At 40.6% G+C, this 27,995-nt stretch overlaps 2 protein-coding genes across 2 annotated transcripts; one reads left to right on the top strand and one right to left on the bottom strand.

Moving 5' to 3' along the window:
* Positions 1-20: 20 nt before the first annotated feature.
* On the bottom strand, positions 21-22,836 carry CFAP57 (cilia and flagella associated protein 57). The gene is made up of 22 exons (XM_056497619.1): positions 22,630-22,836; positions 22,219-22,532; positions 20,658-20,944; positions 20,351-20,516; positions 19,254-19,406; positions 18,085-18,224; positions 17,252-17,414; positions 16,744-16,857; positions 16,030-16,242; positions 15,177-15,350; positions 13,785-13,946; positions 13,190-13,345; positions 10,988-11,081; positions 10,126-10,316; positions 8,744-8,917; positions 7,488-7,646; positions 6,939-7,082; positions 5,738-5,854; positions 4,616-4,750; positions 4,389-4,532; positions 1,198-1,324; positions 21-919 (listed from the first exon to the last, which is right to left on the bottom strand). Exons 1-22 carry the CDS (start codon positions 22,778-22,780, stop codon positions 741-743), a joined length of 3,657 nt encoding a protein of 1,218 aa, XP_056353594.1. The 5' UTR covers positions 22,781-22,836; the 3' UTR covers positions 21-740.
* On the top strand, positions 22,757-27,992 carry EBNA1BP2 (EBNA1 binding protein 2). Its single transcript, XM_056497620.1, has 9 exons — positions 22,757-22,957; positions 23,032-23,115; positions 23,433-23,590; positions 24,953-25,076; positions 26,115-26,204; positions 26,430-26,505; positions 26,768-26,858; positions 27,166-27,346; positions 27,690-27,992. The coding sequence occupies exons 1-9, from the start codon at positions 22,877-22,879 to the stop codon at positions 27,738-27,740; spliced, it is 936 nt and encodes a 311-aa protein (XP_056353595.1). The 5' UTR covers positions 22,757-22,876; the 3' UTR covers positions 27,741-27,992.
* Positions 27,993-27,995: the final 3 nt, after the last annotated feature.

The following is a 27,995-nucleotide window of genomic DNA, read 5'->3' as shown; positions in this document are numbered from 1 at the left end:
ATGTTGAAAAAAACAAAACAAAACAAACAAAAATCAATTTATCAAAGTAATAGGAGTTATGATTATGACATGATTATGAACTTTATTCCAGATTTTGGGAATTTGAAACTGGGTTGCCTTTTTTGTCCTGCTGAAATTATTGTAGCAGATGAGGCAACACATCTCTAGACAGGAGGCAGAGGCTTTACCAAGGGCTCTAGCTTGGGTGTGCTTGAGTCAAAGGTTGCCCTCAAAAGATAATTGATTGTTAATCTGTGACTAGATATCTGCTTGGAATAACAATGACATTGGTCTTAAGAGCAGCAATCCTTTGTATGGGTATAGGCAATTTAATACTGGAAAATAAAAGGCTGATATTGAATTTTGCAGCACAGTGACACCAAATTAGAATTTTAGCAGAAAAGGCTTACAGTTTGACCAGTCTTCTGAAATATGACACATTAGTTTTCAAGAGAAAGATGAATACCTAGCATGAAGGCACAAAGATTAGTCTTACATTAACACAAATTTATTTTTGTTTCTTTTGACTCCTAAGTCTCATAAAAAGGGCAGATTTCAGGAAAATAGAAGTGTTCACACCACTAATTGTTTCATAAATGTTTCTAGTGGAAGAGTATAGGATCATGTAAGTCTACTCTATGCTGTGGCATTTCTGATCTTGCCAGGAGGATCTAATAGCATAAGGCATCCTTGAACCACGTCAGTGTTGCTTTGTCATGTGGCTTCTTTCCAGATTTGGCTCAGGAAGATTTCTGACCGAAAGAGACTGAACCTGGACTGTTTAGGGCTTGCTCCTTCTCCTGGATTTGGTCTCTCAGATATTGAATTTCTAGCTGCTGCATTTCTATGATTTTTTCATTTTCCATCTCTGGATTCAACCTCAGGACATCTGGGCTGGACAGAAGTTCACTGGAGGGAGCTAGAAGATAAAATAGGACATAATACGGTAACAAAGGTCCAGCTCATACAGTTCTTTGGCATGAGCAAGGGAAAGCATCCTTCAGGGCTGAAGGAGTAGATCTAAATAGTAAGAATCTGCAAGATTTAGCAGCTTCTACAATTAACATTAAAATGTAACAGGTATCACTAGGCAGACAAGCTAGAATGAAACACAGACAGTAATAGAATTGTTCACCAAGGACAAACAAGGCTTCTACCCTGAGTACTAACAATGGAAAATATACAAGAGTTATTCACCTGTGTCTTGAATTGCCTGTTTGCTCTTGTTTAACCTCAGTGCTGACTGCAGGCTGTGCACCTGCGCGTTGGCCACCCTCAGTTCTTGCCGTAAGTCATTAATTTCCTTAATCAGACTCACATTTTCCTGCAAACACAACATGATCTGTAAGAAAAAGCACAAGTACTATCTGGCTGGGCAATATGTATCTTCATGTCTTTGAGAGAGACACTGGACAGTACAGAATCAGTATCCCAAGCAGAAGGTGCCGGGCAATCAGGAGAGTACACAACATTTCAGGTAAGACCACAGTAGATGTGACACAGAACATGACAGTGTTCAAACCATGTTAGCTCAAGAAACTAATATTTGTTTTGCTTTTCTGACTGCAGCTGCACTCCAAGGTATCATCTTCCTTGCCAATTCCAAAGGGAAGCTCAGGGCCTTCTAAATTGATCCAATTAATTCCGAATTAATGTGAAGAACTCCCATCTCTCCGGCCAGTGTGAATTATTTTGCTTTTCATTTGTCACTGTGTATTTGTTCACTTACATTATCTTTATCTCCTTGAAATTATTCAAAGCCCTCTTCATTGGTTGATAGAGAGAATTATGTTGCCACAAAATATTGTGCAAGCATACAACTCAGTTCCTTCAAGTATACTTATAAAAGTGTTGGCACCACACAGCTGCAGGCTGGTCAGTAGTGAAGTACAAAGCTCACTGCACCTCTCAGTATGTGGCTGCACTCAAGGAGTTCAGGTTGGCAGCAACTCAGGGCACATGTGTGGTAAGATTATCAAGACTTCACACTAAGGCAAGTACAGCAGCTGTGCTTTAGTTTCTACTCAGCTGAAAATCACTGATTGGAGGAAGAGTGTGAGACTCATTAAGATCTGAACTTGCTGGGCAAGAAGAGTCACTCTTGCAGTGGTTATATTGGACTATGCAGCAGGAGTTGGTGTGTTCAGGCAGCTCTGGAACTGTAATATTTGGTGAGTCCAGCTTGTCTAATTTAAGCCTTTAAATATGATGAAATTTGACACTATGCATTTATTCCAGAGCTTGATCCTGAAAGAACCCATAAAGAGGGTAACTTCCAATAATCAGTCAAAGTAATTTTCTTTTGACCAGCTTTCAGGGTTGGGTCATAGCATTTCTCTTTAGGTGTACTTTAGTCATGAGCACCTTAATACATTCAGTCCAAATGATTACCTGCCGCTGTCAAATGAAGATCTTGCTTTTGGTCTATCAGAAAACATAATATAGAGTATTTTGTATGAAGCAATCTGGGCTATGTAGAAATGTCTTGTTTGGTTTGCTTGGTACTAAAAGGCTGTTGGTTGACACTGATAATATTTTCCTGAAGAAGCCTTCTCTCCAGAGAGATTAGCCTTTAATTCAATATTTGCATTCTGGCAGAATGTTTGCACTGCAATGCAGCGTCGCAGAATGGATTAAAAGAAATGTTCATGGGAAAACTCATTGTCACAGGATGTTGTGGCAAAGAACCAAATGTTTCAGAAAAGGGACTGATCAAATGCATGGATTGATGAGGCCATCAGGTACAATGACACATTATATGGATGCAATCTACAGTGCTGACAGTCAGAGACAAATAGGACACATAGAAAATTTCATCCTACATGGGCTCCAGTTTAAGCAGCACTACTTCAGGGTTATTCAGTGTCTCTGTTTTTATGTATCCAAAGAAGCCATTACAAATACAGAAGGCTGGTGGAAAAACTAATAGTTGAATAACAGGCAACTTGTCAACTGGTAAGAATAATTAAATTATCTTGACAGGTCTAATCATCTGTTGCAGCAGTCACTCATGGAGTGTACCTATGAATAATCTCTCAAAGAGGAGGGCATAGCTCTGAAAATGTAAAGGCAACTGAGGAATAACAGAAATACAGAGCTAGAAGACTGTTAAGATGTCATTTGCTTTTTCAAAGCAAATCCTCACAGAAGTTTGTCTAAACTAGTCTTAAAAGCCCCTGTGAAAGACTGGAAGGCCATGATAATTCCTGCTGGCTGTAAAATCTCATTAATCTACTGGACTTCAGAGAATTGCTTTTTCTTTGAAGAAACCAGGCTGGTTAGAATCTTTGATATCTTCATCTTCCAGATGTTTTATTAATTTGGTTTTAATCATCATTTCATGTTAGGCTTACTGATCCAAGACATCAAGTATTATCATTATGAACACCATCTGTCACCCTATTCCAGTAAGGAAATTCTTCAGGTTATTTTCTGAACCCATCTCCTTTTGTGCCAAAGGAAACATCTAACTCACAGAAAGAGTAAAAAAAAAAAAAATTAAAATAGCGGCAGGGAAGAAGATTGTTGCTGTCTAGCCCTGAAGAAGCAAATTATGAATAAATAGCAAACAACAGATGACTTAGGAGGGAACTGAGATTTAATGATCCTGAGGAAGCATAATAAAGTAACAATGCAGAAAGGGCTACTGAGGGGAAAAGGAAATGCTGACTGAGCAGAAGGAGATCATGTTAAGGAGACACTAGGAAAGCTGTTCTCCTAGGATGTCTGGTGTGGGGCTCTAGGTCCTCCCACTCCAGATGAAAACAAATTGAATCTTTGACCCCAGCAGTCACGAGTTTACTTTGCTTTGTAAGAAACAAGGATTCTGAGCAAGAGATCTTGGTACAAATAGACATATTCCCCCCATATTTCTAAAACTTCCTTGAAAATTTTGGATGTGAAAAGCAGAAAATTTTTCTGAATTCGCATCAGTAGGCCTGGGATTATGTGGACAAAGAAAGGGTTTTATTTATTTTCTTCCTCCAAAATTACTTCCTAAACTATATTACTTAGCAGATACAGCTTGACACCCAAACAAGGGCAAATTGACTATGATGGCAATTATAAATACTGCTTGAAACAAAAAAATAAGTACATTAATTTCCTTAAAAACATCCATGCAACAGAAGTTCCCTATCTCCCTTTAGGGAGTGAGTGATAAACAAAAGCATCCACAAAACAGCAGCCATTTCTGACTTCAGAGATCTTGCTCTTTTTGTTCAGAAAAGTTAAGAGAAGTGCTTGAAAAATTTAGGAATTTCTGGCAAGAAAGCCAACCAAAACTATTTCAAAGTCCTAGGAAACCATAGCAGTAAGGTTACTTAAGTGTCTTTTGTGCAGCCACTTCCTTTGTTCCCCCTCCATAGCACAAGGAAAAGGCTTATTACCTGTATGATGCGCATGTAAGCAGCCTGCTGCATTTCCTTATCCTTCGTCACCTTCTTCCTTAAAACTGTCAAATTCCTCTCGTTATGCTCTTGCTGTTTCTTTAACTGCTGCTGCAAATCTGCATCTTCTGCTTGAGCCCCCACCTGAGAAGGCACAGCATGTTGCCTCAGTAACTACACTACCAGACAAAGTCATGGGCAAGGAGAAGGCAAAGGTCCCGACTCACCATGTCTGATTGACGCACATACTTGGTGTAGAGTTCACAGATACTCTCTTTCATTTTTCTAGGATGGTGAATGTAGCTCACACAATTATGAAGATCTGCTTTAAATCGTTTGATGAGGGTTTCCATATCTTGCTTCTGCAAGAATGATGTAGTCACATTCTTATTTGGTTCATCAGAACTCCATCATGCAATTTTCTACAAAGTCTAGTAGAACTGGTGAAAACTCTCATATACTTTCTTCCACTTAATTAAAAAAAAATTAATTAAAATCTCACAGGGAATGTGAGCACTATGTGTTGAACAGCAGTGCAATATTTTAGGACTAGTAATAAGCCAAGATACTTTTATTAGGTTATATCAGTGCCAGCCTCCCAAGATGTCATCTGAAAAACAGACCTGGAGGAGACCCACCAGGATAATGAAGTACAAGCCCTGCACAGGATATCCCCAGGAGCCACATAATGTGTCTGAGAGCATTGTCCAAATGCTGTCCTACCTTCTTATTTAGAAACAACACAGCAACAGCTGAGAAGACAAGGCAAGGGACAAAACGTATCAGACACCTGCACAGCTTGCTGATTTCACATCAGGATTGCCTTCTCATTCTCTCTTGGCTTTTGCCAGGCCTCTCTACCTGCTTCCTCACTGCACTGCCTGCTAAGCTCCTCCACCTTCACCTGCAGTCCATTTTCCTCCCTCATGTCTGATATGTTGTCAGACAAGGGGTCCTTGACTCCTCCATTAATGAGACCTTCCTTTATGTCATCCTACTAGTGCCTGAGTGGTGTCCTTCATGCTGCTCCTGTTTAGGCCAAGTGTCCCCAGATTTCAGGCTTGGGCAGGAACAAGTAGTTCAGCATTCGCCTCACTGTTCTGCCAAACTCAGGACAGTATGTGTTGATGCATAAATAACTGGATTTTTTTTTTTTTTTTAATATGAATGCTCTAAGCTGGTTGCAGGCTTGGAAGTTTTGTGTCTTTGTCCCCACTGACCAAAGACTCTCTTGGTCTTTGGACACAGAACCCTTGAAGTAACTATTTGCTCAGATTAATGCTTCACCAGTGTTTTCTGTCCCCACCAACATCATTCCGTGTGACCTGCTTGGTGGGGGTACCCCATACCTTTTCCATCTCTCTGTGCACCTCACGAGCAGTTGCCTTCTGTTTCTGTTGCAGCTGTGTGATGTTCAGCTTCAGCTCTATGCTCTCCTTGCGGAATTGGTCCAGCTCCTCCTCCATCTGAAAGGAAGCAGGAGGAGGAAATCAGGGCTGCAAGGAGACGTGAAAAAGCAACACATAACAGGAAAACCAGAGACTGGAAATACAGAATTGAGGGAATAGGTCCCCCTTCAGGTTGAATGACAACGTGAGAAACATCAATTTTGTAACAACACTGCCCTCTGTCAGAATATACAGAAATCACAGAAACGAATGCTCAACTGTTGAGTCACATTAATTTAAATTATGTGATACCCCTTAAATTCCTTGAGCTGAATGGGAGCTCTGCCATTCCATCTGAATAAAAATGGATGAGGTGGAAATGTACAGTCAATATTGGAAAGAGTAAGGGCAACAATAACTAGAACCTGATACTGAAAAGAAACAAATTAATTGAAAAATGTGGGTACATATGCAGAACACACAGGAAAAACCAATAAGGGTACTACAGCATTTACTTATGGCATGAGATGGTGACCAGCAAAGACCACAGGGATCTTGCTAGTCTGAAGTACATACAAATTGTTCATTAGTTTGCATTTTATTTAAAAGACTATGTCACCATAGTCCTAGTTTGGCTGAGCTAAGGATACATCTATGCAGAGATCATAGTAACTTTCTATCATAAGTTCCCTCAATGAAATTGCTACATACTAAGTATGAATACCTTCAAATTTCCCATCAACTGATGAATACCATTTGTCCACATACCTAATCCCTAGCAGAGTTATGTTTGCATAAATCTGCAACATTTCTGAGAGAAGAAATTTACTCTCTTCCACCAGATCAGTAAAAGGAGTGTCTTGCAAATGCTTTTGGGTACCAGTAGGGCAACCACATAAAGATAAGATCTACTTTGAAGCAAAATCTAGAATTATATACAGAAACTTAAATAACTATGTTGATCACTGGTAGCCTGTGATAGAAAATTAAATAGCTATTGTGTACAGCTATTTTTATTAGCTGCATGGATATTGAAAAGTGCTGTATATCCTTGAAAGAATTCAAGGAACAACCAGGGTGGAATCTTTCATGGACTTGTTGGGTCATCTTTGTATTTAGACAATAGGCTTAGTAGCAGAGGCCAAATGAGAGTGTTACTCACCTCACTAATCTGTTTCTTCATTGTCTCAATATCATTTTCACGTGACTCTATTTGCTTCTTAAACTCCTCTATTCTGTAACTCAGTACAAACTTGAAATTTTGCAGTTCCTGATTTTTCCTTTTTAGATCATTTATATGCTTCTCCTGGAAGAAATTGGCACAGACATCTGAATCAGACCAACACTCTCAAACAGATCCCTAGGACAAGGAACAAATATGGAAGAGGCAAAACCAGCAGTCATAGATCTTGTGGAAGATTAAACTCCAGTTGCAAATCTACAGGTTAGATGAGAGGGGGCAAATAATGCTGAGCCATGTACAGATCCTAGAACAGGGGATCAGAAAGTCAACATCCTGAACTTGAGCTCCCCAAGAAAAGCTTAGAATGCCAACTAAAAACCAAAATCCCAAACTGGAGGTCACAAATTCCTAAAGTTGAAACCAAGTTTCCAGTCATGTGATACTATCACAAAAAATACTATTAAAATAAATATCTCTACTAAATTAACGGATGTGATTTTGACCTCATCTACTTGTCCACTTTCTCACCTTCTCTAGGATAGTTTCAGTTCTCTCTTTAATATCTGTCTTTAGTGCCAAGATGTCCTTTTGTAGAGATTTAATGATGTCTTGCAGCTTCTGCTGTTCCAGTCTCATTTCCTCAATATCCCTGTTTCGGTCCTTGAGCTCTTTCTGTAGGCTGTTCAACTAGAGAGGCAAACTAGTAAGAATTTAACAGCCTCCAAAAGCTGTGCACAACTTGGTCCTCCTATTCTATAGGATACCTTGTAGACAGTGTGGGATAAAGGATATCAAATTAAGATACGATGAAGGAGCAGCACATCACTTAAATGCCTGTTACTCAAAAGGGGGTTGAGTATCTTTTTTTTTTTTTTTTTTTTTAATGTATATTCTGACAAGAATACCTACTGCACAAGAAGAAAGGAAGGAAATTGCATCTAGCAGCTAGAAGGGTATGGATATTATACCTAAGCATCAGCTACAGATAACATTCAATCCATGGAATATTCTTATAAGGTGAAGGCAATACATCTCTAAAGATGGAAGACTGGAAGGGTGCCCAGTTCATAGCTTTTGTGTACCCTCAAAATCCCTGCCTCAGAACTAAGATCTGTAAAGCCAAGAAAGTTGGAACCAATGAATGGTGCTGAACAAACTGTGAGGACACATGAAGAAATCCCTGAGCTTTAAAAGACAAAGAAACTAAAGACAGTACCATGATATCAGAGGGTATGAAAAGAACCTCTTTGTCTCCAGATGGATACTGGAGAAAATGAAAAAGAAAAAATGTCCCTCTAACACCCTTAGGCAAATGTAATACCTAGACAACAAAAGAGGTAAAATATTTTATGCCTCCTTTAAAATCCTGGTAAACCATATAAAAATTGATGATGCAAACAAAACAGAGAGATTATTGCATTGAATGAAGCAGAAGTATTTTACTAATAAAGCAAAGTATTCGATGTTAGAAAAATTAGAAGTTCATTTCTTTCCTGTCATATTATTTATAGTTTGAAACTGCATAGATTAGAGAAAGTGTACTGATAAAAACATTCCTCCTCTATCTTAATTATATCAGCAATACAATCAGCAGGGAGCTTCTCCTTCTGCCCAAATACTCTAAACATTCAAACTAACCTAAGAACAGGCTACTATTCTCATATGAAATGCCACATATTTACAGACTAGATTAATGGACTAAATTGACATGCCACTAATCACATTCAATCCTCAGTTATAGGTTTTCTTGTGCAGGTCTGATACTAGCACAGAATAAAAGATACCCTTTTATTCATGACTCCCATTTCTCCCTTCAGTTGCACGTTGGACTCCTTTTCTTCCACAAGCTGTCTCTCATACTTGTCTTTGAGTTCCAAGATTTCTTTGTCTCCCTCTTCATAAATTAGTTTCTCCATTTCTTCATGTATTTCAATCTGCTTCCTCATATTCTCCTTTGCCTGCAGTTAAGGAAAACAAACATTAGAGAAGGCAAGAGTAAGAGACCAACAAAGGAGAGATATAAAATGTTATTTGTAACTGTGTTTCTCCTGGGAGAATCTATGTTTAGTGGAATATTCAATTGCAGCAATATCATCTCAGATAACTTTTTGGTGGATTAAAGTAACTTTAGAAACTGATAATATACACATTGAGCTCTTCTCTCCTCTTCTCTTCTCTTCTCTTCTCTTCTCTTCTCTTCTCTTCTCTTCTCTTCTCTTCTCTTCTCTTCTCTTCTCTTCTCTTCTCTTCTCTTCTCTCTTCTCTTCTCTTCTCTTCTCTTCTCTTCTCTTCTCTTCTCTTCTCTTCTCTTCTCTTCTCTTCTCTTCTCTTCTCTTCTCTTCTCTTCTCTTCTCTTCTCTTCTCTTCTCTTCTCTTCTCTTCTCTTCTCTTCTCTTCTCTTCTCTTCTCTTCTCTTCTCTTCTCTTCTCGAAAGCTTCAAGTTAGGAATCTGGCCCAAATGCTAATATCAGCAAACTTGTTCTGGCTGCAGAAATCATAAACCAGTATCACTTAGGATCTTTTAAAATTGCTGTTTCTGATGCATTAGGCCCATTGAGTTCTCAGGTTTGCCTCAGTCTCTGTTTGCCTCTCTTCCTATATTCTTTTGAAATTGGTTTGCAACACATGACTGCAAATGGTAATGGTGATTGGATTTTATGACTCCAAATATATAAGTATCAGTTATCTGGCTGTCAACCCAAGTCTTTGACCTCAATGTGCAGGTGTTTTTTAATCATTCAGGATATTTATCTTTGTTTCTTGAATTATACAGGTAAGAACCTCAAGGACTCAAGAATGTAATTCACCATTTTCAAAATGTTATCTCTTCACTAGAACAACGTGATTGAATCTTTCTTTCTTCAGTTAATCTAAATGTATCATCTAAGTCACATTAATAAACAGGAATTCTAGGAGAAATGGAGATGAAACTAGAAAGCCCAAGGATATTAATCCTAGCAAGCTACTCAAGGTATGAAACCCTGAAAAGTTGGTAACCCAGCTGGGTCTTCCTTATCACTATTCTACCTCTCAAAATATTTTCCCATGGTTACAGGCAGATTAGGATTTTCATGGAAGATGCCAACCTGTCCTGTCCTAGGGAACATTTTATCACAGTTGAAGATAAACTTGGTCAAAAAATCAAACTGCAAATGGATCTTCCTACCTCTTCCAGCAGAACAGATTTTTCTTTAAGTTTTCTCTCATAATGTTCTTTTAGCTCTGCCACAGCCATGGTTTTGCTTTCCTCCAAATTGTGCAATTGTTTCTCATATTCCTCCTCCATCTTCTGGGATTTCACCTGAAGCTCCTGGTATTTCTCATTTTCCGTTGAGAGTTTCTGACTACTCTCAGATTCTTTTAACAGAAAACATATGGAATGGATAAAACTAATAGAAAAAGGAGTGAATCCCATCCCTCTACAGCTATCACTTCCTTATTATTTACTGTCTTTTTGGCAGCTGGTTGCAATAAATTACAAGTAGAAGTATGTCATCACGTTCTTCATCAGGTTTACAGAGCTTTAGACTCTGTAGCCATGCAAAACTGACAACTAATTTAGGCATTTCCTTTTGATGACAACCATGGCAGAGCTGTATAAGCTCAACGACTACAAAGTATGAATAGGCAATGGACTCATTTATGGGGGGATTATTCGGTACTAATTTGCAGTATTTTTATCTTGATTACAAATCTGGAATCCAGGTATTTCCAGGCTGTGTGCACCTCCTTGCTGAATTGAATGACTGCACTGTTCTTGCACAGTGAGCTGTGCATAAATAAATAAATAAAGAAATTACTAATCTCAAGAACTAAACATCTAAGATACAGGGCCCATGTGCACATTCTCATCATGGGCACGTTTATGGTGCAGTTTAGACAAACATTTGGTCTGCACCAAATACCTACATGACATACATCCGTTTTTCTTTATACCTCTACTCTAGTAATCCCTCCCTGTCACATCATTTGCTATCAATAAAGCATTTCCCTCAGTTTCTAATTACAAACACTTTTTATAGTCTCACCTAGGTGTTGCACCTCCCTGGCCTGTTTATCCATCAGCTCAGACAGTTGAACCTGATGTTGTAGCTCCTGTTTTTCTTTCTCTTCCTGTAAAATCTGTGATAAAAAATAAGAAAAAAAAATCAATTTGAAACTAGCAAACAATGTCCAGATTGTTTGCACTCTTGCCCCTGGTAAGGAATATATACACAACAGAAATATGTCTGAAATCTCTCACCAAAATTGAGATGCCATGTGTTACTAAAACAAGTTTTCCCACATATTAGTTTGTTTTGACAAGTTAAGCTAAGGAAAGCTAAGGAAAAGCAGCAAACAGGGTTCATATAATACAAGGTACTGATCCTAATCTAAAAAAAATCTAAAATCTAAAAAAATTTGTGAGCTACAAAAAGTCTCCACTCCTTTATGTATGCCTGCCTGAGGAGAATTTGCAGTTCTATAAATTATTGTCCACATATTAAAGTTCAAGCTTCCTGTCTCACTTGAAGCAACTTTGAGGTGCTAAAATGCTGACATTTGCATAGTATGACATAAACCTAAGCAAGAGTGATTTTTAGATACCACTCGCTTGAAATGTCAGCCTGCCACTACAAATTATTTAATCTTCTAAAAAAGCACAAAGAACTGGAGCAAGAAAACAGCTGAGAAATTTCCCAGAGATGATAGGAATTGTACCATAGTTACAATATTTTCATTTTCTGCTCACAACAACTGCATAGATCTTGCATAAGCAGAAATATTCCATTTGTCTGATGGATACAATAAGAAAGATTCGTCCCAAGACTAAGGCTGTAATTCAGTTTAATCTTAACATGCACTGACACTTGAACAGGAAGTACAACTTTCCTGTGTAGAAAACTTTTATTCACCTTCAAAGGCATTTGTTTGCAAGCTTATAATCAACAATTTTCAGTGTAGTTGAGCTTACTATAACTTTATAGCCAAGCACTACTTATCAAAAGATCTGAAGAACCAGAGAAAAAAACCCAGCAGAGATAAAAAAGAGGTAAAGGAATCCACAAGAATTTAAATGGCTTTCTTGTACAAGGTTAGGTTCTACAAAAGAGAGGAAAAATAGAAAGGTTTAAACTCAGATTATTTAGACAAAAAATAAAAAAAAAAAGACCACAATGAGACAAGCCAAAGAGTCTGAAAAAATACTTAAAGAAAACATTAAAATGAATAATTAAACCTCCTCAAAAAATTAATATAAAAAACCTACTAGAAAAATTATAGGGCCAAAAGACATGAGAAGTATAAAAAGAGCACTTGAAAATTACAAACCTGTAAAATACTACAATTAATAAGTAACTTGGCAAGCTTTCATACTGAACGCCTTTATGTGGAGTCAAACAGAAATACTGCTTGAAGGGACTATGCACAGCTCAACAAAATAAGCAGTAACAAATCACCAGAACATGACAATATTCACCCAAAAGCTCAAAAAGAACATGAAGTTGACAGGATTTAATCATGTGATATATAATCCCTTACTCTGAGTTTTTTTACTTGAAGTAAGAAATTAAGAAGAGAAATTACTACTGGATCCCTTGTCCTCTATATCTAGAAGAAGTCCAGAAATACAACAAATTACAGGTCAGAAATCCAGTGTGTGCACCAGATAGATGGACAGAATAGTGTTATCAGACTCAGATAAATAAGACACAGGGAAGAATTATCATAGTCTTTGCTTTTCAGGGGAGTGCTGCTTCATGACCACAAAGAAACCAATAAGCACATGAACAGAAGAACCTCTAGGGAATATATCTTCCTTTTAATTTCAAAAACATACAAGAAACCTCAGCAGATGTTTTTAAAATCTAAGCAGATTTTTAAGGACATAAAGAAGGCTGCATTAAGGATAATAATTGTTAGATCCTGCAGCAGCTGCAGCCTTACATGGAAAGGAACTTTGAAAGCACAGTGCCATTTCTACTACTGATCCTCAGTCTCAGGCAGTATTTATTGTGCTGGTTTTATGTGAAGATTCTTACAGAGTACCTGGAAGAACTCTTGCATTCCCTTGTACCTCTAAGATACTTGACTCAAAGGTAGTTTAATGCTTTATAAATACCAAGAACATCTTAAACTGGAAAGGAATGATTTCAGATGCTGTATGGCATTTCTACATATGTAATGGAAGCTTGAATTCAATTCTTCAGTGAAAGATTTCTTAGTATTTGGTTCTGCAACATGAATCATACCTGGTATTTAGTTTTAAGGGAGTCTATTTCCAGAGTGAAATTCTCTTCCAATGCTTTTATTTTTCCTTCACAGTACAAGTCCTTGAGACGTAGCTCGTATTCACCTTCTGTCTGTAGATCTTTCACACAAATCTGCAGATCCAGTATTGCCTGCCTCTGTTAGGACATGGATGAGAAAACAGTTTTAAGAGAGAGAATATCTCTCTATTAGCAACAGCTTATTAAGGATATTTTATTTACTTGCACATGCTTATGAACAATGGTCTTTACAGAGAATCTTCAAACAGACAAGCAAGAAGTTCTAGAAGTAAAGTTCCTTTGCTATCTTACAGGATGGTTTATAGAAATGCATCTTTTGACTTCTCTACTCCATTAAAAGTGTTTTCAAGAGACTGGGGAAAGTATTAGAGAAAAATCTAATCCACACTCGCTCTTCGTACAATGCTGTTTGCACATTGACAAGCCACTGCAGCAACTGGCTGTAACCTCTTTGACCAAAGCCATGAAAGCCATATAGGACTGGCTGCTAACATGCATTATGCAAATGCAATTCACAGAAATCCTATGATTTATGTTCACAACTTGATCCTCCTACCTTCTCATCTATATCTGATCTCATGATCAACACTTCCTCAGCATACTTAAGTTCCTGTTCTCCTTTCACTCCCCCACCTTCTTTATCATGCACTTTCCAGATAAACACACAGCCATCTTCTGAGGCAGTGAGTAGAAACTGGTCATCACTTGTTACTGTCATCTTAGAAGGAAGGGACAACAAAATAATAGATGAGACATGGAAGAATGAAGACAGTTTTATTTTACACCACATATTTCTCCCCACCCACATACTCTCTTCATCTCTACCCCAGAAAGTCAACTGTGAAAATAATAACACAGTCCCACTACCAACATTTTGATTATGTCTCCTATTCCTGTTCCACCCCAGTTGAAACAACAAAGGGAAGGGAAAGAATATGTGTAGACACTGGATCTGCTTTTGGTCTCAGTGCCATAGGAAGATTTTTTAAAACCTGAAACAGAAAAGACCTCCTAGACAATTATAGCACAGACAGGCAATATATATAACAATTCCAAAGGTCTCCAGTGTTTTTCTTTGAGAAGTTGCATGAGTGACAGATGGCTAAATGTTTTCTTTTGAAACTACAACTAAGCTCACCAAGAACTATGTAGTAGTAACTGCTGTCACCACCTCCAGACCTCCTGCAGCTGTCTAATCTGGCATGGAGTACCATGAGCAAGCGGACACAGCTTGCAACTGAGGTGAAAAGTAGAGTTACAGTAACTGAAGTTCATATTCTAATGTTGGACTGTGCAAGGACAAGTCAAGGTGCTGTAGTTGACAGTGATACTTAAAATACAAAAATTATGACCACTTTTAACAACACAGAACATGTGGCTTCCTGGAAAATGGGACCTACCAAAGCACACTGAGGGAGCTGGCAGAAGTGCTCACTGAGACCTTTCAGTCATGTGGCAGCAGCACTGGCTCACTAGAGAAGTCTCAGCTGTCTGGAAATGGGCAAATATAATGCCCCTCTACAAGTGAAAGTAGTGCAGTCACCATCCCTGGAGATATTTAAGAGATGTGTAAATGTGGGGCTTGAGGACATGGTTTACTGTGGACTTGGCAGTGCTGGGTTAACAGTTGCACTTGATGACCTAAAAACCCTTTTCCAAGCTAAACAATTCCATGACAAAATTACCTTCCTCTTTCCAGAAGGAGCTGTATCAAAGTTCTCCATCCAATATGCCATGTTTTGTGATCTGTTGCAAGCCATTTTTTAGCCAGCAGCTTATTCCCTGACATATCTAGAGACAGGACTCCTATGAATGCTGCAATATTCATTCTCCATGTGCAAACTCAGCCTTAATTTTAACATATTATGCTATGAATTGAGAAGGACAATCAGTCTTAAAGGAGCTATGTGCAGCTTGCACTCAGGGAGAAGAAAGAGCTCTGTGCTACCTTTGTAACAGGCCCTGCATGGGCCTGGTACTCGCTGAAATCCTTCTTCAGAGTTAATGGGTACTTCATGGCTCGAATTGTCCCCAGGGATGTGCCAACAAATATGGTGCGCCCGGAACGAGAGACTGCGACAGTCGTGTAAACAACGTCAAAGGCAGGCACCTCGTGCTGGATCTAACACAGACACAACAGCACAAACCACACACAAAGCATGAATACTACATTAACTATTTGATTACCTATTGCATGAGCAATTGTTATACCTCTGCCTGGGGTAGCACACAATGCAGTCAAAAGAATCTATATGCCTATGGAAGTATAGCCTGAATAGTAATCAGTATTAAGTTGTATACATTTTTTAAAAAAATATTTTATATTTAAAAGAAATATTTGGATATAAAATCTATATTTGTTATAATTACCAGTATTAAAATTTCAAGCCAAGCTAATGTGTATCTAAAAGATGTAATGGTTATCACATACAATTTACTACTTTTCTGGAAAAAAAAAAAGTAGATTTATCATGTATCTACAGCACTATGCACCATGTAGATACAGTGGTAGATGAGATACACTTATATTTCAGCAGAACACTTGATACAATATTGCCTAGTTAGTTTGTTAGCTGGATTAGAAGACTTCTAGGTAAATCCAAGTAAAATTACAAAAATATAAAACTACAACAAAATCTCAGGTTTCATTGTATAGGACATAAGAACACAAAAGTGTCAGTAAATATCAGAGCTTTCAAAACCAGACCAATTCCTATTTACCAAATGGATGCTAAGGAAAGCAAAGCACCAGTACCCTCCCCAGAGAAAGTAGCAAAATTCTGGAGTGTTTGTTAGCTCACCGAAGATTTTGAAATTTCTTTGAGAGTTTGGTCAGATCCAACAGCAAAGATAATGTTGCCATCATAAGTCAGGGAAATGCTGCTGTAGACGCAGGTCTTGAGCACACACTCTGACTCCTTTTTGCCTGTCAACAAATTCCACTCATACACAGCACCATGTGTGTCACAGGAGACAAATTTAGTGTCATCTGTACTCCATTTAATTGCATGTACCTGGCAAAAGCAAAGCACACCAAGGAGCTTGATGTGTAGATTACGGACATACAGCATAAGGTTATTGTACTGGTAAAGCCACAACACCTTCACAATCATACTTCAAAGCCTTTCTGGAAAACCTCTGGGTTTCTCAACCAATTCTATTTTAGCATTAGAAAATACCAAAAGCAGTAAGAACTACTTTATGAACACAGTATCAGGAAAAAGTTCATTTCAATACAGAGTAGTAGATTTTATTTTTATAATATATTACTGAGATATTTTATTTTGTTCAGCCCGTTGCCAATGGTTCACCTCCAATTTAAGGACAGACTTTTCAGATATATCTCGTGCATGAACATTTTGCCTTCTGACCAAAAAGGCAAAAACCTGAGTTTTCTATTTCTGTTTTTACATTTTGAGGCCATCTCAAGATCCAAAATTGTAATTTACCTCTTCAAAATGCATCAACTAGTTAATACATTAATAAGTTGTACTGTATAAGATTTGTTTACTAACCTTCCCAGTATGTCCTTTCAGATTAGTGACATTCTCAAAGGTGATGCTGGAATAAATTTGAATCACATTTCCATTAACTACAGCAAAAAGATGGCCTCCGTTACTGAATGAGCACTACAAAAAGAGCATAACCACCCATTACTGTAGACGGAATAGACATTCATGCATTGAAATTCAATTACATCCTTTAATATGAAATTGTTGCATGAAAAGAAAACTCCATGACATAATTAGTCACTTTATAGTTTTCTTAATCAACACTTTCCCTTGTAAAATTCAGTTCAGGAGTATTTTTGAGCAAATTATCCCTTCTGCTGCTTCCCAGGTTCACACTTACACAGCAGCCTCTGGGCCTGTTCTCCAACAGTGTGAATCAATTTCTCCAAGCTTTGATATAGGACATCCTATATCCTACTAGGATGTATTGCAGAAGTTTTTATTTTCTGTCATGTTCTTCACCACTCTGCTCCCTATAACTCCCCAATTTCATTTTTGTACCACTCCTTACCTCTCTACACTTAACAGCAAACTCCTTGAAAACATGCATGTCCTCATATAGCAGACTTATAAATCGTAGTTTGTCAGAAAACCCAACCAAACAGAAAAGGCCAGTGGGATGAAGCGATACTGTGTATGCTTCCTCCTGATATTCCTTACACAGCTCCAAAGTGCTGAAAGAGAAAACCATTGAGCAGTATGGAATAGGAACAAACTCCCCACTGCACACTTGACAGGATATTATCTGGCCCAGCAAGGACACCTGCAGCTAAAATCTGACTTTGCCTTGTCCTTGAGGAAGTGTGTTGTTATTTAGTTAAGTAATCATCACCGAGATGTTACAGGAAACAAAAGCAAATTTGACTTTCTGGTTCACAGAGAAGGTGGGGAAGGTGCAAGAGCAAATCCTTGTGTACTGGAATATAATGAAGAGGGTAAATGAATTGCTGATTGCAATCCTACACAAGCATCTCTTGAGATTTTTTTTTTTCCCTCCAGGGAACCTCAAGAGCTGGAGTAATTTTGCTTAAGAACTATGCCTAAGAAGCAGGATATGGGACAACAGTATCTTAAGACAAGGCTGAATGAAAGAGTTTTTTCCAAAACACAAGAAGTCTGACACAATAATAGCTTAATAGAAAAGGCTTTGTATTCTTTTGGCACCAGTTTTAAAGTCACTGCATATTCACACTCCCCAAATCATGTCAGTAATACCATTTACATCCCACACTACACAAGAATTTTACCAGAACAACACTCATTCATATGTGTTTGCTGCTGCTGCCTCCTAAATACAATATACAAAAAAGCAAGAGGTGAAAACAAATACAAGCAACTCTTTACTTTGTCTTGTAATTCCAGATGCGGACAGATCTATCCAGGGAACACGTAGCAAGAATGGGTTTCCAAGTACACATGTCCAGACCAGTGATTGAATTAGAATGCAATGGGAAATTCATATATACAAAATAAGATGTCTTCTCCTGAGAAGAAATGAGAACATTAAGAAATCACAAATATTTCATTGCAGACAGTAAGTCAGATTAAAAAAAATCTATCATGGGTCCTTGAAAACAGTTGTAGAATAGGCTTGAGGGAAGTACTTAATCCTTTCACTGCATTGGTCTGAATATAATGTTAAAAACCTAACAATGTTGATTTTAAGTTTATAATTAATAATCAAGAAAAGTGATGCAGGGCAGAGCAGTGAGAGTAGAACATAACTGTAGGTATATTAAAAAAGGCAAGTTTAGATAAATAAATAATCTGGACCTGCGAGAATTCAGTTAATACCTTCTGGTCATGAAGATATTTTAAAAAAAAGTCAAGTGCTGAGTGATAGAAATGTTCAGCTACCACATGCTGGAAGTGAAGCACTAGTAGGATTTTAGGCTGCATGTGGAAATAGGACCCCTAACTATAACCCCACCTCCGGTAAAGATCTTTCCATGTGCCTGTACACACGTTAGATACTCAATTCCATATAAGTCTATTTCATGATAATACATTTTTCACTTGTCTTTGTATTAATAATTCCTCCAAAATTAAAGAATTATATTTAATTATATTTTTATTTCACAAAGAGGTTTCACTTCTAGCTAGGACTTCAACTATGGTTTTAGAATCAAATGAGATTCCCGTGGCTGTTCCAGCTTTATCATTGCAATAAAGTTTCTGCATATTACAGTGGAGCAAGGACCACCCAGTTACATTGAGGATATTCAGTTAAAGCCTTAGTAAAGTGGTTCAGCAGTAATAGGCATCCTTAAACGGTCTTAAGTGTTCTCTATCATTCTACTGAATAGCTTTGGATATTCACAGGGAGGCATGCTTGAGCAAGGTGCTACAGAAATACTGCCCTCAGAGAAGCACACCCAGCACTTCATAGCTTGAGCTTTAAGGGTTCATTTGAAGGATTTAATGAGAATTCATCACAGAAAAGAACACTGACTAGCCTGTATCAGTATAATGTTGGACACGGAAGCTGTGGAATGTGACTGAAGTGCACTTACCCTTATAAGTTTGGTGGAGAACATAGTAAACATGTAGAGCTGATTTTTATTTGTGCTAACTACCATCGTTTCCTCAGAGGGGCTGAAGCATATACTTGTAATGTCCTGTATGCTTGACTTTTTTGGCTCAGTGCTGAACAGGTCCTGAGGAAGCTGCACAAGAAAGGCATCATGTGGATTGTACCAGGTTTCCATGTTTTGATAGCATGCATGCAAACTTTTGTTGTAATGCTCCTCTAATAAGCACATACATAGTATCAGCAAGACAATTTGGATATTTAATAGCACATAACTATTAGCACATAACTAGCACTGCAAGACAGAGAGTAGAGGACAGGAGGACAACCTAAAGGTATCTATAACTTTACAGCTGAAATAAAGTGTCAGGGGACATTTCAGCAGTAATGTGAAGTACTGCCCTAAACAAGAATTAAAATGGTAGTAGAAAATGTCAAGAAAAAAAATAGTGAGTGTCAGAATGAGAACTGCCTAAAAATTGTGATTTCAGAAAAACAGTTCTTTATAATGTATCATTAAGGTAGATAAGTCTCATTATAGCATCTCATGCATAGGGAAGATGTGACCTTTTAGAATGAGAGTATGAAGTCTTGACCAGCTCATTAAATGTTCTTATCCAGATATTTCAGTAGGTCAATGCATACAGTTTGCTATAGAACAGTTAGACGGATTATTTAAGAGTGCACAGGTCTCATGACAACTCTAATAAATACTTGAGGGGAGAAAAGCTTCTTGGAAAAAAGCAAGCAGACAAGTTCTTCAAAACTGCTATAAACTATCTTTTAGTCCCAAAAGTCTCCACAAGTTTTTAAAAGCTTTCCTGAATTTTAGCATCCTCAAAGCACATTTTATATGTGGGAAGGGAACATACAGAACTACCTTGCAAAAGGTAGTCATCAGGCACTGACTTTCAGTGTGACCTTTGGCAACTCCTTTCATCATCACCAGGACAGTTAGCTAATCCTTACAATGCAATTTAGCAGTGTGCTAAAAGTTATTATTAATAACTGAATCAGAAACACAGTTCTCTAAACAGGACTTGCTGCATAATTGCTTATAAAAGTTTTTTTCCTCCTTACCCAGACTTCTTGACTCTCCTTGTAGACCTCCTTTTCGTTGGTCTTCTCAAACAGAAGAACAACTCCTGGGCTAGGTGAACATGCAAAGCCTTTGGAATATGCTGCAACTGCAGATATTTGAGGCAAAGGATGCTGTTGTAAACCATTATCTTCAGAGGCCTGTCCACTAGAAGCACCAGAAATGCAATTAGGAAATGCATAAAGACTTAAAGATAAAGAAGCACAAATCAAAACACTGGACAACAAGGAATAACTAATCTGCAGGAAAAAGCATGGAACTATTACTAACCTTATTTAACAGATTTACCTTTCATATTCTTCTGTTGTTGTATCTTCATTTAGTTCCCTGGGTGGTTTTCTGTACTCCAAACTTGTCTCCCAGTGCAGCTGTCCAGTTTCAAACAAGCTGAGTTTGCCTGTGTCAGTGCCACATATAACTTCCTCCTCGGACAGCCAGGCATGGCACAAGAAGTTTTCTGGTTCTCCCCTTTGCAAATTCATCTGCTTTAAATGTCCTTCACTGTACTTGAAAAGTTTAAAAAATCCATTTCCAGTGATACAAACCTGTGTATTGTCTTGAGGATTAAAGCTCACCTATGGAACAAAAAAAAAGGATTTTTTTTTTTCAACTATGTTCACAAATAAGCAAATATTATACATGTTCTGAAGATTTTCTATACCAGGTACAGGAAAACAAACAAGGGAGGATGTTTCATAGAAACATACAGGAATACCAAAGAGAATAAGAATTAGCCACCATAACTACAAACTGAGGTTTTCCCCCTTTCAAAAGTGTGTCTATCAAAATTAAATTACAAAAGTAAGACAAAAATATCTCTTTACTACTGATTAACAAATTTTTCCAGTAGGAAGCTTCCTGAAAATGGGACCATTTGCTCTCAAAAGGCCAGGAATAAGTTCTATATTCCTGTATTTCAGGCTAACAGTATGCACATGAATTCATGTAATTAGGTGTTTATTTGTGAAAATGATGGAATAACCATCTCAATACTCAAGCTGAAGGATAGGAGGGGTAGTTTGAAGTAATTATTGTGTTTAATGGGACTTTAGACAGCCAGGGTCTTTACATTCCCCTCTCTTTAGGAACTGAATTCATGAATTCAGTAGTTCAACCAACCTCTGCTTGTAGCTGTACACCAGAAAAAATGGAAGCTGGAGTTCAACCAACACAGGTACTGAAAGTATCTGACCTCTCTACATGAAAGAATCTAAAAAGGAGCACCCAAAGCTGGATGAAGAAATAATTTGTGTGTCATCAGTCTGCTCCTAGCCACTTTCCTACTCTGACCTGAACACAGAAGACTGCAGGGAGGAAAAGGTGCACTGAGAGCTTCCAAGAAGTGTGTTACAACTGCTGAGCACAGCCAATATACTTAAGAGTGTGCTTTTGCAGGGACACAAGGGACACATTGCACACTCACTGCCTGTTGTACTGGCGCGGTAACATAGAGCTCATGTGATACAACAGATACGTGAGAATGTCCATTATGGGTCAATGCAAAACTTTATTTAGCCTAGTGTCCTGTTACTGAGGGAGGCCTAAAACAGATGTCAAGAAAGGTCAGAGAAACCGTATGAAATCTACAGTGTGGAGCCCTCTCCTCTTGCCGTGGATCAAAGCCACAGGAAAAACGCACTGCGCACATGTCCTGCAGAATGAACGTGTTTCCAACCTGTGCCGGCTACTTATTGAACTAAAGTTTGATCGTTTTATCCACCTTTTCCAAAAGTGAAGTATGCTCCCGAAGAAGCAGTCAGCTGCCAAGGGGAGTGTTAATAACGAGCCGCAGGGATGCTGGCCCAGCTCGGGCTCGGAAGTTTGGGAAGCAGGCGGGCTGGAGCGTTACCTGGCAGGGGCCGTCGCCCAGGGCCTGGACACGGACGGACGCCACCAGCTGCTGCTTCTCCCAGAGCCAGCAGGCGAGGTGCCCCGCGGGGGGGGCCGTGGCGGCCGCCAGGAGCCGGCTGTCGGGGGAGAAGGCGAGGGACACGGTCTGCCGCGCCGGCAGCTCGCCGGCAGCCAGCACCTTCCGCAGCCGCGCCCGCTCGGCCGTCAGCTCATAGACCAGCACCGGCTGCTCCCCCGCCGCCTCCGACACCGCCAGGAACCGCCGGTCGGGGCTGACGGCCAGAGCCTGCACGCCCCGGCTCTTCTCCGTGCCTGCGGGGAGCACAGCGGTCAGGGCGGGCGGGAGTCGGGACCGGGACCGGGGTTGGGTCGGGACTGGGGTTAGGGTCGGGACCGGGGTCGGTGCCACCTGGGATGAAGTTGTGCCACTTGTGCTCGAGGTGCAGCCGCAGGCAGCCCGCCCCCGCGGCGTGCAGCACCACCTGCTCCTCCAGGAAGCAAACACCGCCGGCCACCCCCGGCCGGCAGCCGAACACGGCCACGGGCAGCACGGCCGCCATGCTGCCGCTAACGCTGCCTCTGTCGCCGTGGTAACCGCGGCCCCGGCGGGCCCGGAAGCGGCGCGCACGCGGCCGGAAGCGGCCGTGGCGGCAGCGATGGCGGCGGCGGTGGCGCGGCGTGGGTCCTTCTCGGACTCCGGCTCGGACTCGGAGGATTCCTCGCTCTCGGACTCGGAGGTGAGCCCGTGGCCGCGGTGGCCAGGCCGCTGGGGAAGGGCCGCCCGGCGCGGACTGACCGAACTCTCTCACAGCTCCAGGAGGCCTTCGCGAAGGGCGCGCTGAAGCCGGGGCTCAACGTGGTGCTGGAGGAGCGGCCGAAGCGGCGCAATGACACGGTGAGCCGGGGCTGCGGGGGCAGGAAAACCGGGCCGGGCGGGCTCCGGTGCTCTGCACAGCGCGGGGGGGTTCGGGTGTGTCCCGGCGGCCCCGAGGAGCTGCCCGCGGTGTGACTCGGACCCCGAGCGGGCCAGCCTGCGGCTCGGGCCGGGCTGAGCTGTGCTGAGCTGTGCTGAGCTGTGCTGAGCTGTGCTGAGCGGGCCAGCCTGCGGCTCGGGCCGGGCTGAGCTGTGCTGAGCTGTGCTGAGCTGTGCTGAGCGGGCCAGCCTGCGGCTCGGGCCGGGCGGTGCTGTGCTGAGCTGTGCTTTTTCCACAGGATGGCCTGAAGCAGTGCCTGGCCGAATTCAGGCAGCAGCTCACGTGGGTGGAAAGGCTGGACGTGACTCTGGGCCCGGTCGCTGACCCCGTTTCTCAGAGTGATTCTACGTCTGATGCCATTGACACTGAGAATGATTTCCAGAGAGAGATGAGTTTGTAAGTGTCAAAAGAGATTTCGTGTGTGTTGCGTTTTTGGAGTTATGTTTCATCAGTGTACTGCAGGCTGCTACACTGGCTGTCACTGTGGTACTTTTGGCCATGTTATTGTACATTCTATGACTCTGAATGTTTTCCAGAATAACTACAAATTAGTGCTAGTATATTTAACTGCTGTGTGACTGAAAAGAAATAATTTCCCTCTTCATAGTAGACTTCATCCTTTGCTAAGAAGTTTATTTTAAAAGTTCCTTGATAGCAGCTTTTAAACACAAGATACGAATTTTTCTTTGTGTGTTTGTTTTGGGGCTCTTACAGTTCTGTTGTTTTGCTTTGCCTTTTATATTCCAACATAAAAAAGAAACTATAACTGGCAATAAGATAAATGTGTATGTGCAAGTTATAAATATGCTAATATTGTACTGGCATTTAAACTGCTTTCAGCAGCAGTGGATGTGCACAGAATGTTGATATAAATCCAGAGTGACGCTTGCTAGATCCCAGTATCAGCCTTGTGTGAACAGTTTGTGTTAGCACTGTGAGCTGCCTGACGTGCGGTGACAGGGGAGGTGTGGTGACAGTTCTGGTGTGCTGTGTGGTGACAGGGGAGGTGCAGTGACAGTTCTGGTGTGCTGTGAGCTGACAGGGGAGGTGCAGTGACAGTTTTGGTGTGGTGTGCGGTGACAGGACCGGTGCAGTGGCAGTTCTGGTGTGCTGTGAGCTGACAGGGGAGGTGCAGTGACAATTCTGGTGTGGTGTGTGCTGACAGGGGAGGTGCAGTGACAGTTCTGGTGTGATGTGAGCTGACAGGGGAGGTGCAGTGATAGTTTTGGTATGGTGTGTGGTGACAGGGGAGGTGCAGTGACAGTTTTGGTGTGGTGTGAGCTGACAGGGGAGGTGCAGTGACAGTTTTGGTGTGGTGTGCGGTGACAGGACCGGTGCAGTGACAGTTCTGGTGTGGTGTGTGGTGACAGGGGAGGTGCAGTGATAGTTTTGGTGTGGTGTGTGGTGACAGGACCAGTGCAGTGACAGTTCTGGTGTGCTGTGAGCTGACAGGGGAGGTGCAGTGACAGTTCTGGTGTGGTGTGTGGTGACAGGGGAGGTGCAGTGATAGTTTTGGTGTGGTGTGAGCTGACAGGGAGGTGCAGTGACAGTTCTGGTGTGGTGTGAGCTGACAGGGAGGTGCAGTGACAGTTCTGGTATGGTGTGTGGTGACAGGGGAGGTGCAGTGATAGTTTTGGTATGGTGTGTGGTGACAGGACCGGTGCAGTGACAGTTCTGGTGTGGTGTGTGGTGACAGGACCAGTGCAGTGACAGTTCTGGTGTGCTGTGAGCTGACAGCTGGTGCTGTGCTCTCTCCAGCTACCGGCAGGCGCAGGCGGCTGTGCTGGATGCCCTCCCCAGGCTGCGTAAGCTCCAGGTTCCCACCAGGCGGCCGGACGATTACTTTGCAGAGATGGCCAAGTCAGACCAGCAGATGCAGAAGGTACGTGTAATGAGTGTCTTTCTTGCCTGTGTAATGTGTGTTTTAGCCTGAGGTAGGGATTAAATTTAAGGTGTGATATGTGGGTGCTAACCTTCATCTCTTTTCCAATTCCCGTGGCAATGACTGGGTTTGAAACTTTGTGACAGGAGATTTCTTTTTGTTTAGGTATTTCGGTGCAATGTGGGGATTTTTATAACAGGTTGGATGATAAAGTAGAAAAGCATAATTTATACTTTGTCCTGAATGTGTTTAATATTAAAAAGGGAGATTTTTTTCTTAGCATGTGTAACAGTGGATATAAAATTGCCTATATTTCTGCTCTTTATCATAAAACTTGCAATTGACTGTGGCTTTAAAGCAATCCTATTTTTCCTATTTAAGTATCACCTTTTGTTTATTGTCAGTGTGTTCTGGTTTTCTGTGATTTTAAACCGTATGTTATTGAATGAATCTGTTTTGCATAGAAAATTAGATTGGTGTAAGAAATAAGACTCACACATTTCCCCTCTTGGCTGTAGTCTTTGTTCAAAATGGGACTCTCCTTTCTCGTTTAGATTTGGAAAAAAGACTACAAATTAAACAAACACGAGCTGGAGTCTAGTTTGAAGGTTCATGTATCATTGAATCACTGTTTTGCTTTCTGATGGAACCTCTCTAGATAAGATGAAGAACAATAATTGGCTTGTACTTTACTTCTAAAAATGACAAGAAAGAAATTATTAACTCTTCTTTATATGCCCAAATAGACTGACAAGATATTCTCAGTTCCATTAGAGCCCATTATAAGGCTTTGTCTTCTCCATTGTTTGGGTTTTGTCTTCTTAGCCAGATTTTGGCTATAGATAACTTCAGGAATTTCTGTAATAACTATTCCTTGAGCTGAAAGGAAGGTATGTCTTATAGGATTATCTGATTGAGAGATGGTTTTTTTTTTTACACTCATAGGTGGTTCACAAATACTGACTTCAGGACTGTACAGAAATTCTCTTTTTTCTTTTGTATTACTGATAAATTTTGTTTTTTCTATTCCCCAATTAGATTCGACAGAAACTTAAGAGTAAACAGGAAGCAATGGAAAGGTCTGAGAAAGCAAAACAACTCCGTGCAATGAGAAAATATGGCAAGAAGGTGAGGAGCTACAAAAGGGACATGTGCAAAAGGATCTGTGACAAGAATTTAGAGCCTGAGTGGGGAGCTGGAAACGTGGGACCATGAGGCTGGCTGAAACACACAAAATCTGTCTAGTCTTCTGTCTAGGTGCTCTGAAGGAAAACAGAACACAAGATAGGATACCTTAAAAAAAAGTATGTGGCACTGCAAGGAACAACACTAACATTCTGCTTCTGATCTCAGGTGCAAGTTGAGATTCTGCAGAGGAGACAAAAGGAGAAGAAAAATATGTTGAATGCAGTCAAGAAATACCAGAAAGGTAACGTCAACTTGTCGGAGAGAGCAAATGTGTCAGGGCAGTAGTGGTGTGTGAGCAGTATAGGGCAGTGTGATGTGGTCACTGTGCCTGTAGGTCTGGGCCTTGAGGTTGGAAAGCTGCTGCTGTGGAGAATTGTGTGCCAGTGGCAGTGGAAAACCTCCTAAGCAGCTGTCCTTCAGTGAGGGTGACCTGTTGCTATTACTTGCTTAGGCTGAAAATTTCTATTTTCTGAGGTGTAGCTGTGATGTCTTCATTCTTGCAGGTCTCTCTGACAAGCTGGACTTTCTAGATGAAGATCAGACGTCATCTCAAGGGAATAAAAAAGGCAATGCAAGTCAACGGACTAAGAAGGGGTGAGACCAGAAATGAAAGCTAGTTAAGCACAGAATGTCTGATTTTTTCAGTCTTTTTAGAGGGTAGTTTTGGGAAACAAGAAAACTGTTCTGTATACTGTTAAAATAAGTCCAAGGTGGCTTTATGTCCCTGAAGAAAACTATGGCCGAAATTGAACAGAGATTGAAATGTGCTAATTTCTGCATCTTTGTTAAGAGGGGAAAGGTTTATGATGGTTGATAGGAGACCATGAATATATATGTGTGTGTCTTGAGAGCTTTCTGAAACAAGGAATGTTGGCAGTGATGCTGGTTGGTTGTTTTTCAGACCAAATGCCAAAAGACGATATAAAAATCAGAAGTTTGGTTTTGGTGGGAAGAAGAAGGGCTCAAAGTGGAACACAAAAGAGAGTTTTAATGACGTATCCAGCTTCCAGTCAAAAGTGGCTCACAACAAAGGTCCAGGAAAAGGAGGAAGAGGAGGAAAAGGAGGGAAAAAAGCCCTTAACGTAAGTAAAATGCTGCATGAAAATGGTCCTGGTTGGCTAGGAAGTCAGGTCATGTCTGGCAGGGAGAGACGAGTGCATGATGGGTGCCTCCAGCATCTGGAAGTGATGTCTTTTGGGCTAAGCATAATTCAGTTACTAACAGAGTTGGGGACAGTGGTTTGCTATCAGCAGGAGAACAAGAAGGGGAGTAAAAAGTGCTGTTTGCTACCTGTGTGCCAACACCTCCCTTTCCAGATGTTCTGACATAAATACCCTCTCCTTGGTATGCTCCCCAAGGTGTAGAGCTAGAACCAAGATGGAGAACATGAAAATAAAGATCTGAATATGTCTTTTTTCTTTACAGAAGAGACCTGGAAAGAGAGCAAGACAGAAAATGAAGAACCGAGCCCGCTAAGAGAACTGTGCTCCCCAGTGGGGTTCCTGTGTTTGTGTTGCAAGATGTGTTTCTGCTGTCATCAAGCAGCTAACTGTGGAGCAGGCTGGATGCTTTGCAGTGGCAGGAAAACAAGTCAGTGGAAACCAGTGCCTTATCACTAATTTCATCTTATTGTCTGTTTTGTTGAAGGATTGTTTTCTACTTAAACTTTTGGTGTGTGAACACATTAAATGGTTTGCACAGAAGTATGTGTAACTCATGTTCAATGAATGG

This window comes from Oenanthe melanoleuca, chromosome 8 (genome assembly GCF_029582105.1).
Source record: "Oenanthe melanoleuca isolate GR-GAL-2019-014 chromosome 8, OMel1.0, whole genome shotgun sequence".
NCBI classification, from domain to species: domain Eukaryota; kingdom Metazoa; phylum Chordata; class Aves; order Passeriformes; family Muscicapidae; genus Oenanthe; species Oenanthe melanoleuca.
This window is presented reverse-complemented; position numbering and strand designations above follow the sequence as displayed.